The following is a 16,387-nucleotide window of genomic DNA, read 5'->3' as shown; positions in this document are numbered from 1 at the left end:
ATCCTGGTACTGAAATTCTACCTTTGCCATCACATTTGGGATCAAACAGCCGTTGAAACGTTAGCATTTTTCCCCGCGTTCTCTGTCTCCGCCCCGCGCTTCAAACCAAATTCCCAAACCAGCTCTGTTTCTGCTGCAGATATCAGTGTAACAGGTAACAATATTAGCCAGGAAAATAAATTGCTGTCACGAAAGGCAAAGCCCCCAGAAAGGAGAGACAGACCTCTAGAGTGTGCTCAAAGTGCTGCAAATCCCGGAGAACAGACTGGAGCTGATTATAGCGAGCACATTGCCTCTACATGCACCAGGCACTTTAAGAAAACAGCACTCAAAAATGGAAACGTGACTTCTGCAGAAAGCAGTAACAGAAGCAGAAAGAGGCTCATTCAGCAGGTGGCTGCAGTGTAGCACAACGCCTCCTTTGTGCGGCCTTGTGACAATAGAGTAGTCTCTGCGTTGCCTCTACGCTTGGCAGCTGCTCATAGAAACTATACTGAGCTGTCAACACAGCTGGCCCGGCATTCCCCAGCAAGGGCAGGGCAGGGCAGATGTGGTTCAGCAACAGATCAAACTACCACAGGAAAGCATTAATTTAACCATCTCCCTTGCCTACTTATGTAGTTTGCCCACTGCTCACTAGCAGCATAAAATATTAACAAGCCTTTGGGTCCAGAACTCTTCTTTATGGTCCTCCTTCTATCGAGGGGGGTCTTCCAGCACAAGAAGTAATAATTCGCATGTGACAGAGCTGAGCAAACATTACTCGCTCAGTGATATTTACACTATCCTTCATTCACACATGCAAACACCACGAGTGGTTTGGCAGGTCTTGTGGCCAAAGGTTTCTGTGAGTAACAAGCAGAATCATCCAAAGCAGCAGGCCCTGGGGATTTCAGTTATCCACAAGATTCGAGAAGTGACTACACCAGGACGCAGACTGTCCAGGAAGAAGCTCGCGGAGATCTAGCTCTATCTAGCTGGGAGGAACAGGTTGAGAATGCAAAAGAAGAAAACTCAGGTATGTGCAACATGAATTAGGAATCCAAAATGCTTTGAAAGGAGTGAAATAGAAAAGAAATAAGGTAAGATCCCAATAAGGTCAAGACTAAAAGAAAAGGGCATTTCTAACTAAACAGATCCCTAAAGTAGTATCAGGGACAAAAACACAAACCATTGCTATGAGAAGGAGGGTGGGGAAGTCTGATAAGAGACTGATTTGGTCAAATCACAATCTTTTCAGGAAACAGGTAAAAATCTTCTTCTCCAAGAGACCTAGGCTCTTCTGAAAATCCAGTTTCCTTTAGGGACATTAGCATGAAATGCCATTGACCATATTAGCTCAATAAAATTATGCTTTAGTTTTACAGCTGGCAGGGAAATATCTTCCCTCCGAAGTTGTAACTAAGAGCTTCAGAGGAGGGATTCAATGGGAAACTGGAGCCAAAATGAGAGCTCTGCTATCAGGGGACCCTCACATACACAGTGCAGTGAAACTGCTTGTACAGGGCAAGCAGACAAAGGGTCACAAGGCCAAAAACCAGACTGTCAGCATACCCCAAGTCTGCTGCAGCTCTATTTTGTAGCTGCCTTGTTATCTCCATCCATGCTTAAGGCCTGGAAAGTACGACAGTATTTAAAATCAAAAAAGAAGCCAAACAACCTCCCCCCACAAATGGGGAGAGTGCTGCCTTGTATCAGAGATGAGTGCGTGCATCTGTTACTTTGCTTTACCACCTAAAAGCAAAGTACAAATCAACTTTGCAAGCCTTTCCAGTACTATTATTACTCCCTATGCAGGGCTAGGGATGAACAGTACTGACCAAGTACACAAACATTTTCTTAGCATGGCAACCAAGGAGTAAATCTCACTTAAATCTCTGAAGATTGTGCACCCCCAAGTCAGTACAGCCTTTTTAGTGTCAAATAGGGATGCACACGTAAAAATGTGGCATTACGACACTTCTGTGATCACATCGATGCATAAGAGGTCAGTGAGACAGAACACAACTGCATACTGGAACTCAAGTATGTTTTTGGACAGATTAGCACCAGGTTTTCTGCCAGTCACATAGGGCTAATGTTTTAAAATACCAGTGGGAAGTCGCACAGGAAAACAACTGATACCAGCTCAGCGTGAAGGACACAAAAGCAGCATTGCACCTGCATAGCCACATCATGGTTCACAGTGCTGTGCTCTGCCTTAGGCTGAGCCGGAAGGTGTGGTTTCAGTACAGGATTTCAGAGCAGGATTGGTAGAGCACAGAGGGAAGAGGGCAATAAAGATCCTTTTACTTCCTTTTTCGACATACTAAAGTGTTCTGTTAGCTCAACAAGGTTTCTTAAAAAGAAAAAAAAAGAAAAGAGACTAGTGATGGTGTCTCAACATGTAACAAATGTCACTCATTAAGATTCAACTATTTAAACATTGTAGTCAGTTTTACAGGGCTCTGTTTGATTCCAGCAGCTATAAAGTACATCCTTTATAGAAGGAAAAACATTCTGACACGCCATCTTCTATCTTCTCCCATTTAAAGCACTTTTCAGCAACAGTCAACTGTCTGGGCTGGCTGCCCTCCAGAAGACACGAATGGCTAGGTCTCTGTTCTTCTCACATGGGATGAGCTCCAAGTATCAGACCCTGTTCTCATCCCCTGCCCAGGCCAATCCATAGCACAGAGTTCAGGTGAACTAGTGATGCCCACTTACTTTTCTTCCTCAACTCATGAACGCAAAATAGTGCAGTCCCTGCTCTAGAAAGGCCAGATACCAGCACCACAGCTAGGCCTCCAGGTGCTTAGTGATCCTGCGAACTTTCTCCTTCTTGTTCCTGTTTCCATGTTTTTTCCAGGGTTTTCCTACAACATTCCCAGAATTAGGTGCAGTCACAGACATAAGGCCACTGCCAGGCCGGTATCCCATTGTAGCCCGGACGCCTTTCATCAGAGCACGAACGTTCTCCTGGAAGAGAGCAACTAATTAAAAGACATTTAACCACAAGGAACTAATAGGCTAATAAAACCAGACACAGGCAAGCTAAAACCTTACAAGACCTGTTCAACCCTCAGGTCCAGAGCTGTAAAAAAGGTCATGCTGTGCAGTCAAGTCAAAGTCTGCCAGTACTTTCTAGCTCTGTCTGCAGCCATGCCCCACTGCACCAGGTCCTCAGGGTCTACCACTGCAAGCAGAGGCAGAGCATTTACCAGACACTAAGCTTTGACAGACATTAGCTACAGCTCTGGGACTGAGTCTCAGAGTCTCTGCTTTGCACACAATAAATTGTTTTTGCAAATAAATCTGGAGTCTGTGAAAGCCAGGGACTAAAATATCTTGCTCGTCTGCAGCGTGGGTAGCACTGTAAGGGCTCACAGCCAGCCATGCTGGTGCTCTGTGCAGCCAGAGGAAGGGTCTGGTAATCCCAAAAATTCTTTTCAGGCCACAGTCTTCTGAAACAGCTCACTGCTTGTGAAAAGGGCCTGAATTCTTGGTTCCTAAATACGCTATCTTTAGCTGTGCTGAAACAAATACTGTTCATGCCTAGCTAATACAGCAAAACAGCTCACACAAGCAGCGACCCATCCTCTTCATTGTTAAATACTCAGTTCAGATCTTTGTCATTTATGCAAACTTAATCAGTTATGGATGACATTTTGTTTCAAGCCATTAATAAAATTTTTCAGTAGCAAAGGGGCAAACACAGAGTCCTGTGGGACCTTTACAAGAAGCATACAAGAGAAATTCCCAGTTTGCACTACATTTTGAAATTTTTCAACCGGGTTTTAAATCAGTTTCTATGTTCTCTTCTTTCCATCTGATTTCAGTTTCTGAATTAAAAAAAATAATGTTGTACTAAATCAATTGTCTTAGAGAAACTTATTATGTCTCCTTCCTAAAAAAGGAAAGTTAGTGTGAAGGACCTGCTACTCCAAACCCACGTTCCTTGTCGGTTGCTGTATCATACCACCCTCCTTCCTTTTCTTTCTTCCCAGTCATTCTTCTGTTTTGTCCGATACTGATGTTAAGCCCATCATGACAAGGGTCACCTTGCTGACCTTCTAAAATCAGCTATGTGCACCTCCTTGGCCATTTTTCAGTCACCTTGGACTTTCACAGTGATTTAGGACATAATGAAAAGAACAGAGCTCTTGGGTAGAAAAGATATGCAGATCTCACAGTATCTAACACCATTAACTCAACCTAGCACCCCCTCCCGAAAGTTATTTTTCCCAGTGACAAGCCAGTGCTGCTGTAACAACTCCTGAATAAATTCCTCCATAACCTACCTGGTGGAAAAATGTTTTATCCACCACATTTTCAATTTGTTTTGCTTTGGTATTCTTCTCAGGCTTCACCTTTTCACTGGGCTGCATAGTTATGCTCTCCGGACATCTTTCATGCTGGTGCTGAAAATCATTTGGATCAACATCAGGAGGTGGATGGCAATATAAAAGCTTCCCCTGTGAAAGCAATGGAATACAGTTATTACCACCACAAAAAACTCCAAGAAAGTTCCAGAGAGAAAAGATCAATTCCAAAGCTAAGAGGGGCCCCAGAAGTCCAGACGCTCACATTGGCACATCAACTGTCAGTACACCTCGGTTCTGTTCCCAGTCAGATCATTGGCTCCACTTCTAAACCAAAGCATCATTCTATTCTATTTGAAAGCACTGTTTCACTTCATCCAGCTGCAAAACAAGTACATTACGAAACCCTAATGAGTGCTAGAGAATAACAACAAGTTGCTGAAAGGTGCTGCAGAAGCATGCAGGGTTACAGCACTCAGGATGGAACTGCAGTCCTTAGTCAAATACTGATGATTCAGCTAGTCCAAATGGTTCAATTTTCAAGATATCTGCTGCCTATTGTAGAGAAAAAATAATTTATTTAGCTAGTACTTTTTTTTAAGCACAATTCATAAATTTTTTTAAGAGTAATTGGCACTGGACAGCCCATCTGCTTTTTTTTTTAAACTTTAAAAATAACCCAATTTAAATAATATTTTAATATATTGTGATTTTATGAAAGAAATGTAATTCACTTTATTTTGCTCCTTCATGTTCCAGAGAAACCTTCAATTCATCTTCCATCAGGAAAGGAAATCCAAATGTAAGAAGAACTTACACTGACATAATCTTTTAACACGTATCGAGCTGATCTTGGCTGGTCTGGCTGTCCATGAGCTGTCATAAAGCCTCTCATACCTGGAAGACAAATTCAAAAGTACATTTTGAGTCAGTACAGCAAGAGAATCGACACATACTTCTCTAGTGCCTAAATACACATTTGTATACCTTCTCACAAAACCTCCTTCAGAAAGAGTCTTGTAGCGGGGGGAACACGGACGAAAAGGAAACACTGCTAACTAAGCAGACTGTAGAAGTATCCTAGCCCAGAAGGAACGATGAGATCTAACATCTCCCTACCCTACACAAAACCTGTTGGCTTTTTTTATTTTAGTTTTTAAGGCCAGAGAAGATTAATTACATCACAGAATAAAAATTCAGAAGACAAAAGGAGCCTGAGACGAGGGACATAAACCTTCCCTGAATTCTTTGAAGTCTAATTCAAGGCACAGTTAATGGGAGGTATCTAAAAGGATGCAAGTGCCACAGAACCACTGGTAGCTTCAAGAATATGGCAGCACAGCACATAGATAAGCAGGGCTTTTCACTAACATTCTCATCACAATCACTACATCTGTCAGATGAAACTAGACAAGCACCACAACACACACACGAGATCAGCTGTTAACACCTTTCCCTCAGTAATGGCCTCTCGGTCCTAATGAGGAGGTTCAATACATGACAAAACCGAGTCAGGCTTGACATAAAAAAATTATCCTAAGGTTGTGTTCAGGAGCCATTCATATTGTAAGGAATAAGTTTTAAAGGGATCAGCACTCACATCCATATGCTGTTAGCAGTTCTTCAGCTGTTGGCTTTCGATCTGGATCCTCATCTTCCCTGGGTCTTATGATATTTATTCCATAGGTTGCTTCCAAAATGTTTCGTGGGATATGCTGGCAAACGTAAGCTAGTGAAGGAAACCAACTGGTGATTTTCTGCTACACAAGTAACCTTGCCCTTGAAACTCAAAGAGGATGTGTTAAGAGTGACTTTTGAACTTTGCCACCAAATAGAAAAAAAGATGCAAATCTGACAAAGGACAATGGGATAAACTCAAAAAGAGATGGAGTAAGACCAACACAGCAGGCCTATTTTAACCAACGTGCATCCCACTGCCTTCAAGGCACTAGCACACACGCCTGTAGCACAGCTGGAACGTGCTACGTTCCATATTCCGTACCCAATGCTTTCAGACACCCTCACAAATCCCATGCAAAGGATATCAGAGAAACGGGTGGGACATGGTCCCTCATCTGGTCTATAGGTAGAATTCCAGAACAAATCATCTCTGCCTTGGTAGAGATAAAAGATGGCATCACCAGACCAGGGCAATCACAGAGGCACAGGCCAGGCTCCACATACAGAGTCTACACAGTAAACAAGCGGTGAATTCACCACGGCAAGTCAGTGTCCATGGAGGAAAGAGGAACAAAAAATCAAACGTGTAGATGAAACAGAGGTGTAGATGAGAATCAGCAGAAACTTTACCAACACAAACATCCTCCTTGCTTGCCCCAGCCAGTGAATTAAGGAAATCTTATGCAGCTGTCTGGATGGGGGCAGCAAGAACTTCAGCTGCTCAGTCTGATAGGCCACTGTCTGTCTATCAGAAGAATAAACACTCCAGAAACGTTTAATTGCATTGGACCTTTTGAAACAGGTGGGAGACTGCACAAATAGAAATGCCCCATAACAGCACTGGACTCGCCACTTCAAAATTAACAGTTTGATCAGTATGACAACAGCAGCAACAATAACCCTAGACTTGTTCAGAGCACCAACTGTGGACAAGGAGAAGGACAGTTCGAAAGCTTAACCTTTAGCTTTTCAGAGGAGCACTCAGTTTTCAGAGGTTCTCTCCTCAAGAGAGGTGTTGAAAAGGAGGCCCAGGCTACGTAACTAAGAACAAGACATGAAAAATATTTCCCATTGCAAAGCATCTCTCACGAGTCACTTTCAAACTATGGCAACAGTTTGAAAGCAGCAAGAACTCAAGTTTCAAATGGTATACATCAGGTCCACCCCTCTCTACCCAAACTCTGCCAGGCAGAGTTTAGGTTTGCAGAGTTCTCAGTGAGTCCACATGGTAGCAATCATCAATCAAGTTCTCTTCTACTGGGAAACAGAGCCAGGGCTGGGGGGGACATCAACCCTCTTTGTTGGCAATACCTGAAAGTGCTTTGTACGGCCTGGTGTAGCAGACACTGATACCTTCTTATTTCCAAGGATTGTGTTGATAGTCGAACTTTTGCCAACATTGGGGTAACCCACCTACACAACACAGTAGAACAGTAACAGTGGTATCAGACAGGGTTACGCGAGAAGACTGGCAGAGCTGTGACACAGAAGTATTTCATTAAAGTACTAACAATCAAGCCAAGCAGTGCTGGAACACTGAGTTCCAACAGCCTGCAGAATTAATCTATGCACAAAATCCTCACTGATTTGGACTCGCTAGTTTTTTATCCTTACAGGAAATCAGGCTACAGGATGAATGTTTCCGGTAGAAGGCATATGGAATTAAAACTCAGATAAAACAAGTCCCATTTTAAGCACAAGCTCCAACTCACCAGCCCAACATTTACTTCCCCATCCTTCACCCTTGGTCCATTGTGCATGGTTTTGAATATCTCCAGCAGTTCATTTCTCTGTACTAGATGACTGAAGTTCCTGATGTTCCTGTTCTGCTCCTGCACTACACACTGCACCGCAACACCATCAGTATTGTTTTCCACACTTTGGGGGGCAGTAGTATTTACTTTGCCCCCACCTTCATCTTCAGAACAAGTTTGCCAGGAATCCTCTTCATCATCTTCACAGTCTTCATATTCATCACTACTGTCATCATCACTGACCAGAACTCCGTTTTCCATTTGGAAAGCATTGTCTGTGCACGTGCCTTCTGCATTATCTTGTGTCGTGTCATCTTCTTCTTGACTGGAGCTCTCATCCTCAGAATCACCTGGGTCCTCTGCTACACCTTCTGCATCTAGTGCCTGTACGAACAGCATTTCACAGGTGAAATTTAAAGACAACACTTGCAGCCTTGCTGTTCAACATAGCAGCTCCAATGCAAACAACTGTATTTTCATTAGCCACATCCCAAAGACTGACAACCCATTCCTTACGTCACACAGGTTTTTTAGGGGACTTGCGTAGGACGTGGAAAGAATTGACCAATTTTAGGAAACCAACAAAAATATTTCAAGGTGCATTGTTAGCTTCATGGCGAAGTTGTTAAAAAGTCTCTTTCTCCAGAAGCACAACTGTGAACGCGTGCACACACAGAGCAACATTATAAACAGCAGCAAAAGAGCTCATCAAATTTTTTTTTGAAAATTATCAAGTGTTCTTAGTAATAGGAATGAAAGAAAAACTTTAAAAATGTTCAAAACACAAAAATATTTTCTTTCAGGTCAAAATATTTCACTAAAATATTTCCAAGTTGTCTTGCTTTCAGTCCAACCCTTTACATTTTCTCCCTGCAAATAGTTCACATTTAAAAAGATCTCCTCATAGCAATATTTTGACTTTTCCCCCCCCACTCAAAAAAACCCAACAGAACCAATACTTTCAGTCTTGCTTTTAAAATCAACCTGTAAAAACGTTCTATCCAAGAACTGTGAGCCAGCTGTACAGACTTGGCATGTCTGGAAAGACACGGGATATTCCGTAACTGAATAGCAATGGCTCTAACCAATGAAACCAGTAAAACCTGAAAGTGGCCTTTATTAATAACATGTAACTTGAGGCAGCAGCACAGTTTGTTCTACGAGGTAAAGAGAGTTTCTCATAGTTACTTTAGGTTCTCCAAGAAACTCTACCCCTCCACGGGAAAGAAAAATCCTGTGCAAGATACTCATGTTCCCTAGAGCATCCCCCTTGGAAAGGATTCCGATTCGTTAAACAAGAGGTAGAATTTGCCAACAGATCTGCAAGGGCTGTTTCTGTAGCCCCAAGTTTACATTCTAGTTCAAGAGTATTTATCATTTTCTTAGTCTTGAAAGAGAATTTGCAAGCACTAGGAATGACTAAAGGGTGTATCACTTCGTTCACCATTTTACTCTCCTCACTTTTGTCCCTGAGTCTATTAAAATACTGTTTTACAGCTGCACAGGTCCCTAGAGTAATCCTTCCCTAAGAAAAGGGCTTTGCCTTTTCTAAGAAGGAGCTCAGTTATATCATGAGCATAACTGCCAAAGCAAGTTAACAGAGGCAGTCAGTACACGCCCAGCTTGAACTGGTCATCTATAGTTACCTTAGCGTCTCCTGCTAGCCGTTTGCACTCTGCCAAGGCTGACCAGAACACCACCTTGACGCCTTCTTTCTCAAAGAAACGTGCCCAAGCGGCCCGCTGCTCTTCACTCAGCAAATCTGCTTTGTTTATCAGGATCATGTTCTCCTTGTTACTGCTAACTTCCTTAACGTACTTTTCCTGAAGAAAAAAAGAGAAGGATTAGTCAGTACTCTGGTTTGGGCTCCTCCCCACGATTTGATATTAAAGCAGCAAGGCAAGCTAACCCCGACCAGCTCCGTACGAATGCAACTAAACTTACTGTTTGCTGGGCTACATGGACTGGGTGTTCAGCAGAGAGCTACAAGCACCAATTGGAGAATGCAGCTACCATAACACAGGTCGGGTCTGGCCAAGCGCACAAACACCTTGTCTACTTAGACCTACTTTAAGATATTTACCAGGACCTCCTAGCAGGAAGTCCTAAGATTGACTATTTGAGCAAACTTCTATTTCACTGATGCAGTGTTTTATAGTCTATCAGTACAAGGTTGCCACTTGAATAATTCTTGCTGTTTCTCCTTCAGAACAGTAATAATCATCTATTTTATTCCATTAAGTTGTTAAACAGAGCACTGCCTCTAAGTCTGGATACCTCAAGTGGATAATGAGGAGCAACGTCAGACGAAATAAAAGAATTGGTATCCTGCTATAATTAAAGCTTCTTAATAACAAGAAGAAGGTCAAAAAGTCAGTTTATCTGCAAAACTGCCTCCAAACGCACTATATTCTTCGAGAGATACCAAAAAGCTTTGGAAAAAAAAAAAAAAAAACTGATGATGCTAGAACACTTGCATAAATAAATAAGGCATCCAGTTAGGCACAACAGCAGGACAGCTTCAAGGTATTACGTGGCTAAACGCGTTATACAAAAATTACACACATGAACCATCAGAAATAAAATGAAGGCAATGGTCAAGAAGGTGGTTTACTTACCAGATCTTGGCATCTAAACAGGAGGGGGTTTCTAGCATCTACTATCTGAACTACAATATCACTGCAAAAAAAAAAAGAAAGCCCCATGAAGTACTCTTTCTTACACTGTCACAAAGAAGGCAAAAAGGCACAGCATATTACTTGCTTTTAGGTTTGTCATGAATTTGAATTGTTTAACTGTGTTAACTGTCAACTATATTATTCTACTAAGTACCTTTATTGAATTAACAAAGCATCTCAGCGCCCCACATGCCCCAACAGAGCCATGCTTATCCCACAAGCAAGTACTGCTGTACAGTATTTCAGCTTGTCTCACTTGGGTAATTCTCCTGTAAGGCAGGCACAAGGAAAGCAAGTGCACGCGTTTCGCCAGTCCACCTACCCTTTAGAAATATTCAGAAGGTAAGAACCAGAGTATGGGTTTTCTATCACTTACTATGTTCCTGAAAGCTGTAATAACGCAACTTTATTTCAGTCGATTCTCATACCCAAACTGCAGCCCAGAGGCTAAAGAGAGGAAGAAGAGATGGTTTTCCTACAGCCTAGGGTGTTTCAGAACAGCGTTGTCCCCTTTGCACGGAGGAAGACGTATAAAATCCTCCACAAACGATCTACAGATACTAAGCTTTTCTTGACTGGCATCTTCAAAATTTTGTTTGTGCTCTTCTTGTCACTTAACATGCAAACAAAGCCTCACAAGTGTGCTTTTAGGAAACATCTTCCCAAATCCAGGCATCAGCTTGCTACCACATATATGAGCAAGACTCACTCCTTCTACATGCAAGTCAAACGCATCGGCTTCAGATACCAGAGGCATCCATAGAGTCATTTCTTTGTTTCAAAGAGGAGGGAAAAGAATTAACCACATACTCTTCTACTAGAACTTCTCAGGGTGGGTAACTTAAAATATCGGTTGCCACAAGCTGATTCTATTTGTTTGACAGGGATTTCTGGATGACTTTCCCCTTCTGTTCTGAGATTGCCTCCTCACCTTACCAAAAATAAAGAGCCGCAATAAGAGCAGGAAAGCATTAATAACATGTCCCAGTCGTATGATACACTCATACTCCATATCATCATACACAGTAGGGGATGCTTCTCACCCAGCTCTCACCCAGCCAACACTCCAGTAGCATCAGTGAGACCATACAGAGACACATCTGTGAAAGGATCAGCTCACCATGACCTCACTGGTGAAGTATTTTTCAATTTTAGGAAAATTAGAAGAGATGATCTCAAACTTAATTACCAGCGAAATTAAATGCCTCAGTTAAATTAAAATAGCAGATAGCACTCCTATTGTATTACAGCTCTGCAGAGCAAACAAAGCCATTTCTGTGATGTGACAGGCTTTTGTGCACTGCTGCAATCTCTCTGCATGGCAAGCAGCCAAAGATCAAGAGGCTCTTTCTTTACAAACGTTACTTAGATGTTCTCCCTTGTCTCCTGCCCCTGAATGTCACGGTATGATTGTGCGGCTGAGAGAGGGGCAAGTGTTACTGTTGGCAAAAGACATTCTCAAAGGCACCTCCCACACAGAGTTACTGGAAGAGGCCAGAGCTGCAGCTGCTGAAGAGCTCGCGGAGACTCACACAGTGACCTACCAGCAGAACTGCAGTGCTGAGAGCCAGAACCGCACTGCTATTTGCTCCTCTTTCCAACAACATATTTTGATCACTTCAAAACAAAACCACTTCAGTGCTGATAACGAAACATTACTAACAGTACTTCTTTATTTTCCCTGTGCTTGGACACTTAATAATTGCTTCAAATGCTTTGGTTCGATGCAGGAAAAAACATTAAACATAATTTTCAAAAGCAGAGAGTGATATTCATTACCTTCTTTCAATGACTCTCCAAAGTTGACGCCAGAATTCTAAGTTTCGTTCAAATGGGGTGAGAATTAAGTTTTTTTCTTCCTCAAGGCTACGGAAAGAGAAAAAAGACATCATATTCAGGTCATGTCAGACAGTAATCACACCAGTTCTTAGATCCAGAAGGCTTTCCTTTCAGAGGAAGGTGTCAAAATCAGACTCTAATACTTGGCACCGTTTCTGCTGGTTTTACAAACAAATCGTGTCCAGGTACATCAGAGTCAGCGCCACTGGTTCACTGATGACACAATGGCTCCTGACCATATCAATGGAGAAACGACAAATGACAGAAAGGGCACAAGCTCATCAATAGACTACCTGTGACATTCCAGAGATGCAATTTTGAACCAGATCAAAGGAGACATCCCAAATGCCAGCTATCCTTCAGTAATCGCTCTGGTAAAAATAATCAATTTGGGAAACACTACTCGAAATGGCTCTAAACAAGTTTTGACTCACTGTTACCAGAGCCAGAGTGAGCTTGCTCAGGGCCAGCTTGGGTTCGCTGTGTGCAGAAACAACTTTCCAGACCAGCAGAGGCAGCGTGGGGCTAGCAAAAGCCACCAACATGCAGGGCCAGCAGCACCAAGCTAGAAATTCAGACCAGCACTGTTACTCTTCAAAGACACATATTCATCACACCTCCACCTAACAGGCAAGGGCAGGACATCACACCCCATCCTGAACATGAGCTAATCACAGCAGCAATGTTGAATGCACTGCCTTTAAAAAACTAGATGACACAACTCAGAAAAACAGAGGGAAGCATGTATGGGTAGGTACTACAAGAATGTGGACTGTGAACACTGCAGAACTTGCACGCACAGCAAAACTACGGTCAGCTCACCACAAAGGTGCGTCTGGACCGTGGCTGGGATGCCCAGCCTTTCAGAAAAAGTACAGTGAGCAGCTGACGAGATTATCCTTACGTGTCCAGCAAAGATAAACACAATCGCCTGCTCCTTTCATCTCCTCATCCCGCTCGCTACTTACCAGAGACAAGTGGCATACTCACTGGGCAAGCTGTCGTCTCCATTCCAGAAAGCTCTCTCTCTCAGCTTGCTTCAAGTCCTCTGCACTGGTTGTGCTATCCCAGTACGGCCTTAACAATCGCATTTTAGAATAAGTGGTCAGAAACACTAGTGCAGTTATACCAATAACGTTAGTACAATAAGCATCCAGGGAAAACATGGGCAACACATGTTTCAGCTACACTGAGACGGTTTTTGTTACACGTGCATGCACCTGTTTTCAGCAGTTTGAAGTACTCCTTGTTCCCTCTGAACTCCACCATCTAAAGTGATGGGACGCTATTCCATACGCAACAGATCTCACAGAGCTAGTTTCCCCAGCTAACATCTGCAGGGCATTTAAGGCAGGGGATTCATCTCTCTGTCCAGCACACATGGAGCTTCAGAAAGGCTTGACAGATGGAGACAGCCTGGGGCACAGAGGCACCAGCTCCAACAGTGCCAGGCTGCGAGCAGGAATCCCACAAAACCAAGGCAGAGGGGCTGGCAGTACCTGTGCGGCAGGCAGGCACCTATAGCTGCGGGTTACAGCAGGTCTGCGCACACCAGGTAGTTGCTTCCCCAAAAACAGGGTTTGGCAAGCAAAGGACAGTCCTGTGGCTCACAGCCATCAAAGGCTGAGCTCCCTCAGCACAGCCAGGCCCAGTCCAGCCCCGCTCCCGGTCCGTATGCGAGGAGCACGACTTGCCTCCGAGGGATGCGCAGGAACTGTCGGTTCTGCTCATGTAGCTGCCGGACACGCTGGGCCTCTTGGGCAGTGAGGAGACCGGTGCGGGTCTGGGCGGACACAAACTGGATGTTCAGTCGCTCTGTGGGAAGGATGAGAGAGACCAGGCACAGTCACCCACAGCACCTGCTCTCCTCGCCCCTGCCCCGCTGACGCCGTCACCAACCCGCGGCCGCTATCACCGCTCCAGCCCTGCTGACGGCCCCCGCTGGCTCGGGCCCCCCCTGCCCCACACCAGCCCCAGCCCCCTCTCCCTGGCCCCGGGTCCTCTCTGCTCCCAGAGCCGCTCCTGGCCGCCAGCCCCAGGTCCCCGGCCCCAGCCCCGCTGCCCGGACGCCCCTCCGCGGCCCCAGCCCAGCACCCCTCCCGCTCCCGGCCCCGCTCACCGGCCACGAAGCGGGTGCCCGCCAGCTCCGCCGTGGCCAGGAACTCCTCCAGCGGGCTCTGCTCGGCCGCCGACCGCCGCTCCGCGCCGCGCTCGCCGCCCACCTCGCTGGCGTGCAGCTGCGGGACAAGACGCCGCCGTGAGGCCGGGCCGGGCCAACCCTCACCCCCCCCCGCGCCCCCCGCCCTACCCATGAGGCGGCGCCGCGGCGCTCCGGGCCGCGCTGCCGCAGCAGGCAGCGGCCCAGCCCCGCGCTCCGCTTCCTGCCCATGCCGGACCCGCCGCCGCCGCCGCCGGAAGCGGAAGTGGAGGGGCGGGGCCTCCCCCTGCCCGCCTCGTCCGGACGGCGGCGGGCGAGCACCGCACTGAGCGCTCCGCCGCCCCGCGCGCGCCGCGGAACAAGGTTCCGGGCAGCGCCGTTCCGGCCCGGCTCGCCTGCCCCGCCATGGCGTTTCCTAGCCCCTCGGGCCGGCCGTGGGTGCGCGTGCTGGCCTGCCCCTCCATCCATCCGTTCATCTGTTCGTCTGTTCGTCCGTCCATCCGTCCGTCCATCCGCCCATCCATCCATCCATCTGTCCATCCATCCGTCCGTCTGTCCGTCCATCTGCCCATCCATCCATCCACCCGTCCATCCATCCATCTGTCCACCCATCCATCCGTCTGTCCATCCATCCGTCCATCTGTCCATCCGTCCATCCATCCATTTGTCCACCCATCCATCCGTCTGTCCATCCATCCGTCCATCTGTCCATCCGTCCATCCGTCCATCTGTCCACCCATCCATCCGTCTGTCCATCCATCCATCCGTCTGTCCATCCATCCGTCCATCTGTCCATCCGTCCGTCCATCCATCTGTCCACCCATCCATCCGTCCGTCCATCCATCTGTCCACCCATCCATCCGTCCATCTGTCCATCCGCCCATCCAACCATCCATCCATCCATCCGTCTGTCCGTCTGTCTGTCCGTCCATCCGTCCGTCCATCCACCCATCCATCTGTCCATCCGTCCATCCATCCATCCATCTGTCCATCCATCCGTCCATCCGTCCGTGTGTCCACCGACAGCTGTGCCCTCTGTCTGTGCGTCCGTCCACACTCAGCCCCTTGGCCGGTCCGCCCGTCTGCCCACGCGCTGCCTTGACCGCCCGCCCGCGGCACGGCCCCGCCGTCCGCCGTCCGCCGCGGACCAGCTCTGGCCCCAGCACCCCGGGCTGCCGTGCCAGCCCCGCGCCTACGCGGGCAGGTTAAACCTGGAGCGGGTCTAGGAGACCGCTGGAGGCGGCAGCCGTCCCCGGGAGCCCAGCGGTGGGCAGGGGCGAATCGGGCAGCCCGGCTCCGCTCACCGCCTTGGCCTTGCGCCGACGCTGTCTCCAGGAGGCAAGTAAGGCAGTCAGGTCCGCAGCCGCGCCTTCGTGCTAGTACCCTTGCCGTCGGGCGGGCAGGTTGGGTACCTTTTCCCGATGGAAGCTGCAGGCTCGCTGGGACGAGGAGCCTCGGGCGTCACGCAGCGCTGCTGCCGGGGCGCCGGCTGCCCGTCGCCGGTCTCCAGGCATTGCCGCACAACAGATGACGGACATGAAGAACGGTGGTGACAACCCCGTGAGCCAGAACGGACCTATGGACTTAAAGCTTTTCTCCGCCTTGTAAAACACAAAGCGAGACCAGCCTGCTGATTCACCTTTGTCCGATGCTCCATTCAAGAAGCCAAATACAATAATCTCCCTGTTTCTGGGCCAGTAACAAAGAGGGATTCAGGGATGCAGATGTGCAAAGTGCTTTAAGAGACAGCTGCTAATATCGAGCCTTCACATATCTTTAGCACAGAAGATATTGCCTGCCCAGCCAGGGAATCATCAGACGGGTTCAAATAGCAGCCATTGCAACGGGTCCAGGTCAAGATGGGGGAGAAGGGTAAATTAATAAACAACTCAACCTGTTCTTTTGAGGTGAACTGATTTATGAACCATTTCTCCTTTATGGGCATTGGATTAAAGCCAGACATTTCTTACTATAACT

General features: G+C 46.6%; 1 protein-coding gene across 1 annotated transcript; it reads right to left on the bottom strand.

Moving 5' to 3' along the window:
* Positions 1-2,269: 2,269 nt before the first annotated feature.
* Positions 2,270-14,656, bottom strand: LSG1 (large 60S subunit nuclear export GTPase 1). Its single transcript, XM_068954052.1, has 14 exons — positions 14,561-14,656; positions 14,372-14,489; positions 13,947-14,067; positions 13,243-13,329; positions 12,193-12,279; positions 10,354-10,414; positions 9,382-9,558; positions 7,694-8,119; positions 7,293-7,394; positions 6,347-6,490; positions 5,902-6,025; positions 5,119-5,198; positions 4,281-4,454; positions 2,270-2,958 (listed from the first exon to the last, which is right to left on the bottom strand). Exons 1-14 carry the CDS (start codon positions 14,639-14,641, stop codon positions 2,779-2,781), a joined length of 1,962 nt encoding a protein of 653 aa, XP_068810153.1. The 5' UTR covers positions 14,642-14,656; the 3' UTR covers positions 2,270-2,778.
* Between the last annotated feature and the right edge of the window lie 1,731 nt (positions 14,657-16,387).

The sequence above is a fragment of the Struthio camelus genome, chromosome 9 (assembly GCF_040807025.1).
Source record: "Struthio camelus isolate bStrCam1 chromosome 9, bStrCam1.hap1, whole genome shotgun sequence".
NCBI classification, from domain to species: Eukaryota; Metazoa; Chordata; class Aves; order Struthioniformes; family Struthionidae; genus Struthio; species Struthio camelus.
The sequence above is the reverse complement of the archived record's forward strand: the minus strand, read 5'-3'. Positions and strand labels throughout refer to the sequence as shown.

Bases quoted from the DNA above. Each gene is read 5' to 3' on its own strand.
- LSG1 (XM_068954052.1), bottom strand. From the start codon at position 14,641: ATGGGCAGGAAGCGGAGCGCGGGGCTGGGCCGCTGCCTGCTGCGGCAG. The intron at 12,280-13,242 runs GTGAGTATGCCA...CTCTTTCCGTAG, and splicing joins TGGAGACGACAGCTTGCCCA to CCTTGAGGAAGAAAAAAACT. The intron at 9,559-10,353 runs GTAAGTAAACCA...TTTTTTCTTCAG, and splicing joins TGTTTAGATGCCAAGATCTG to GAAAAGTACGTTAAGGAAGT.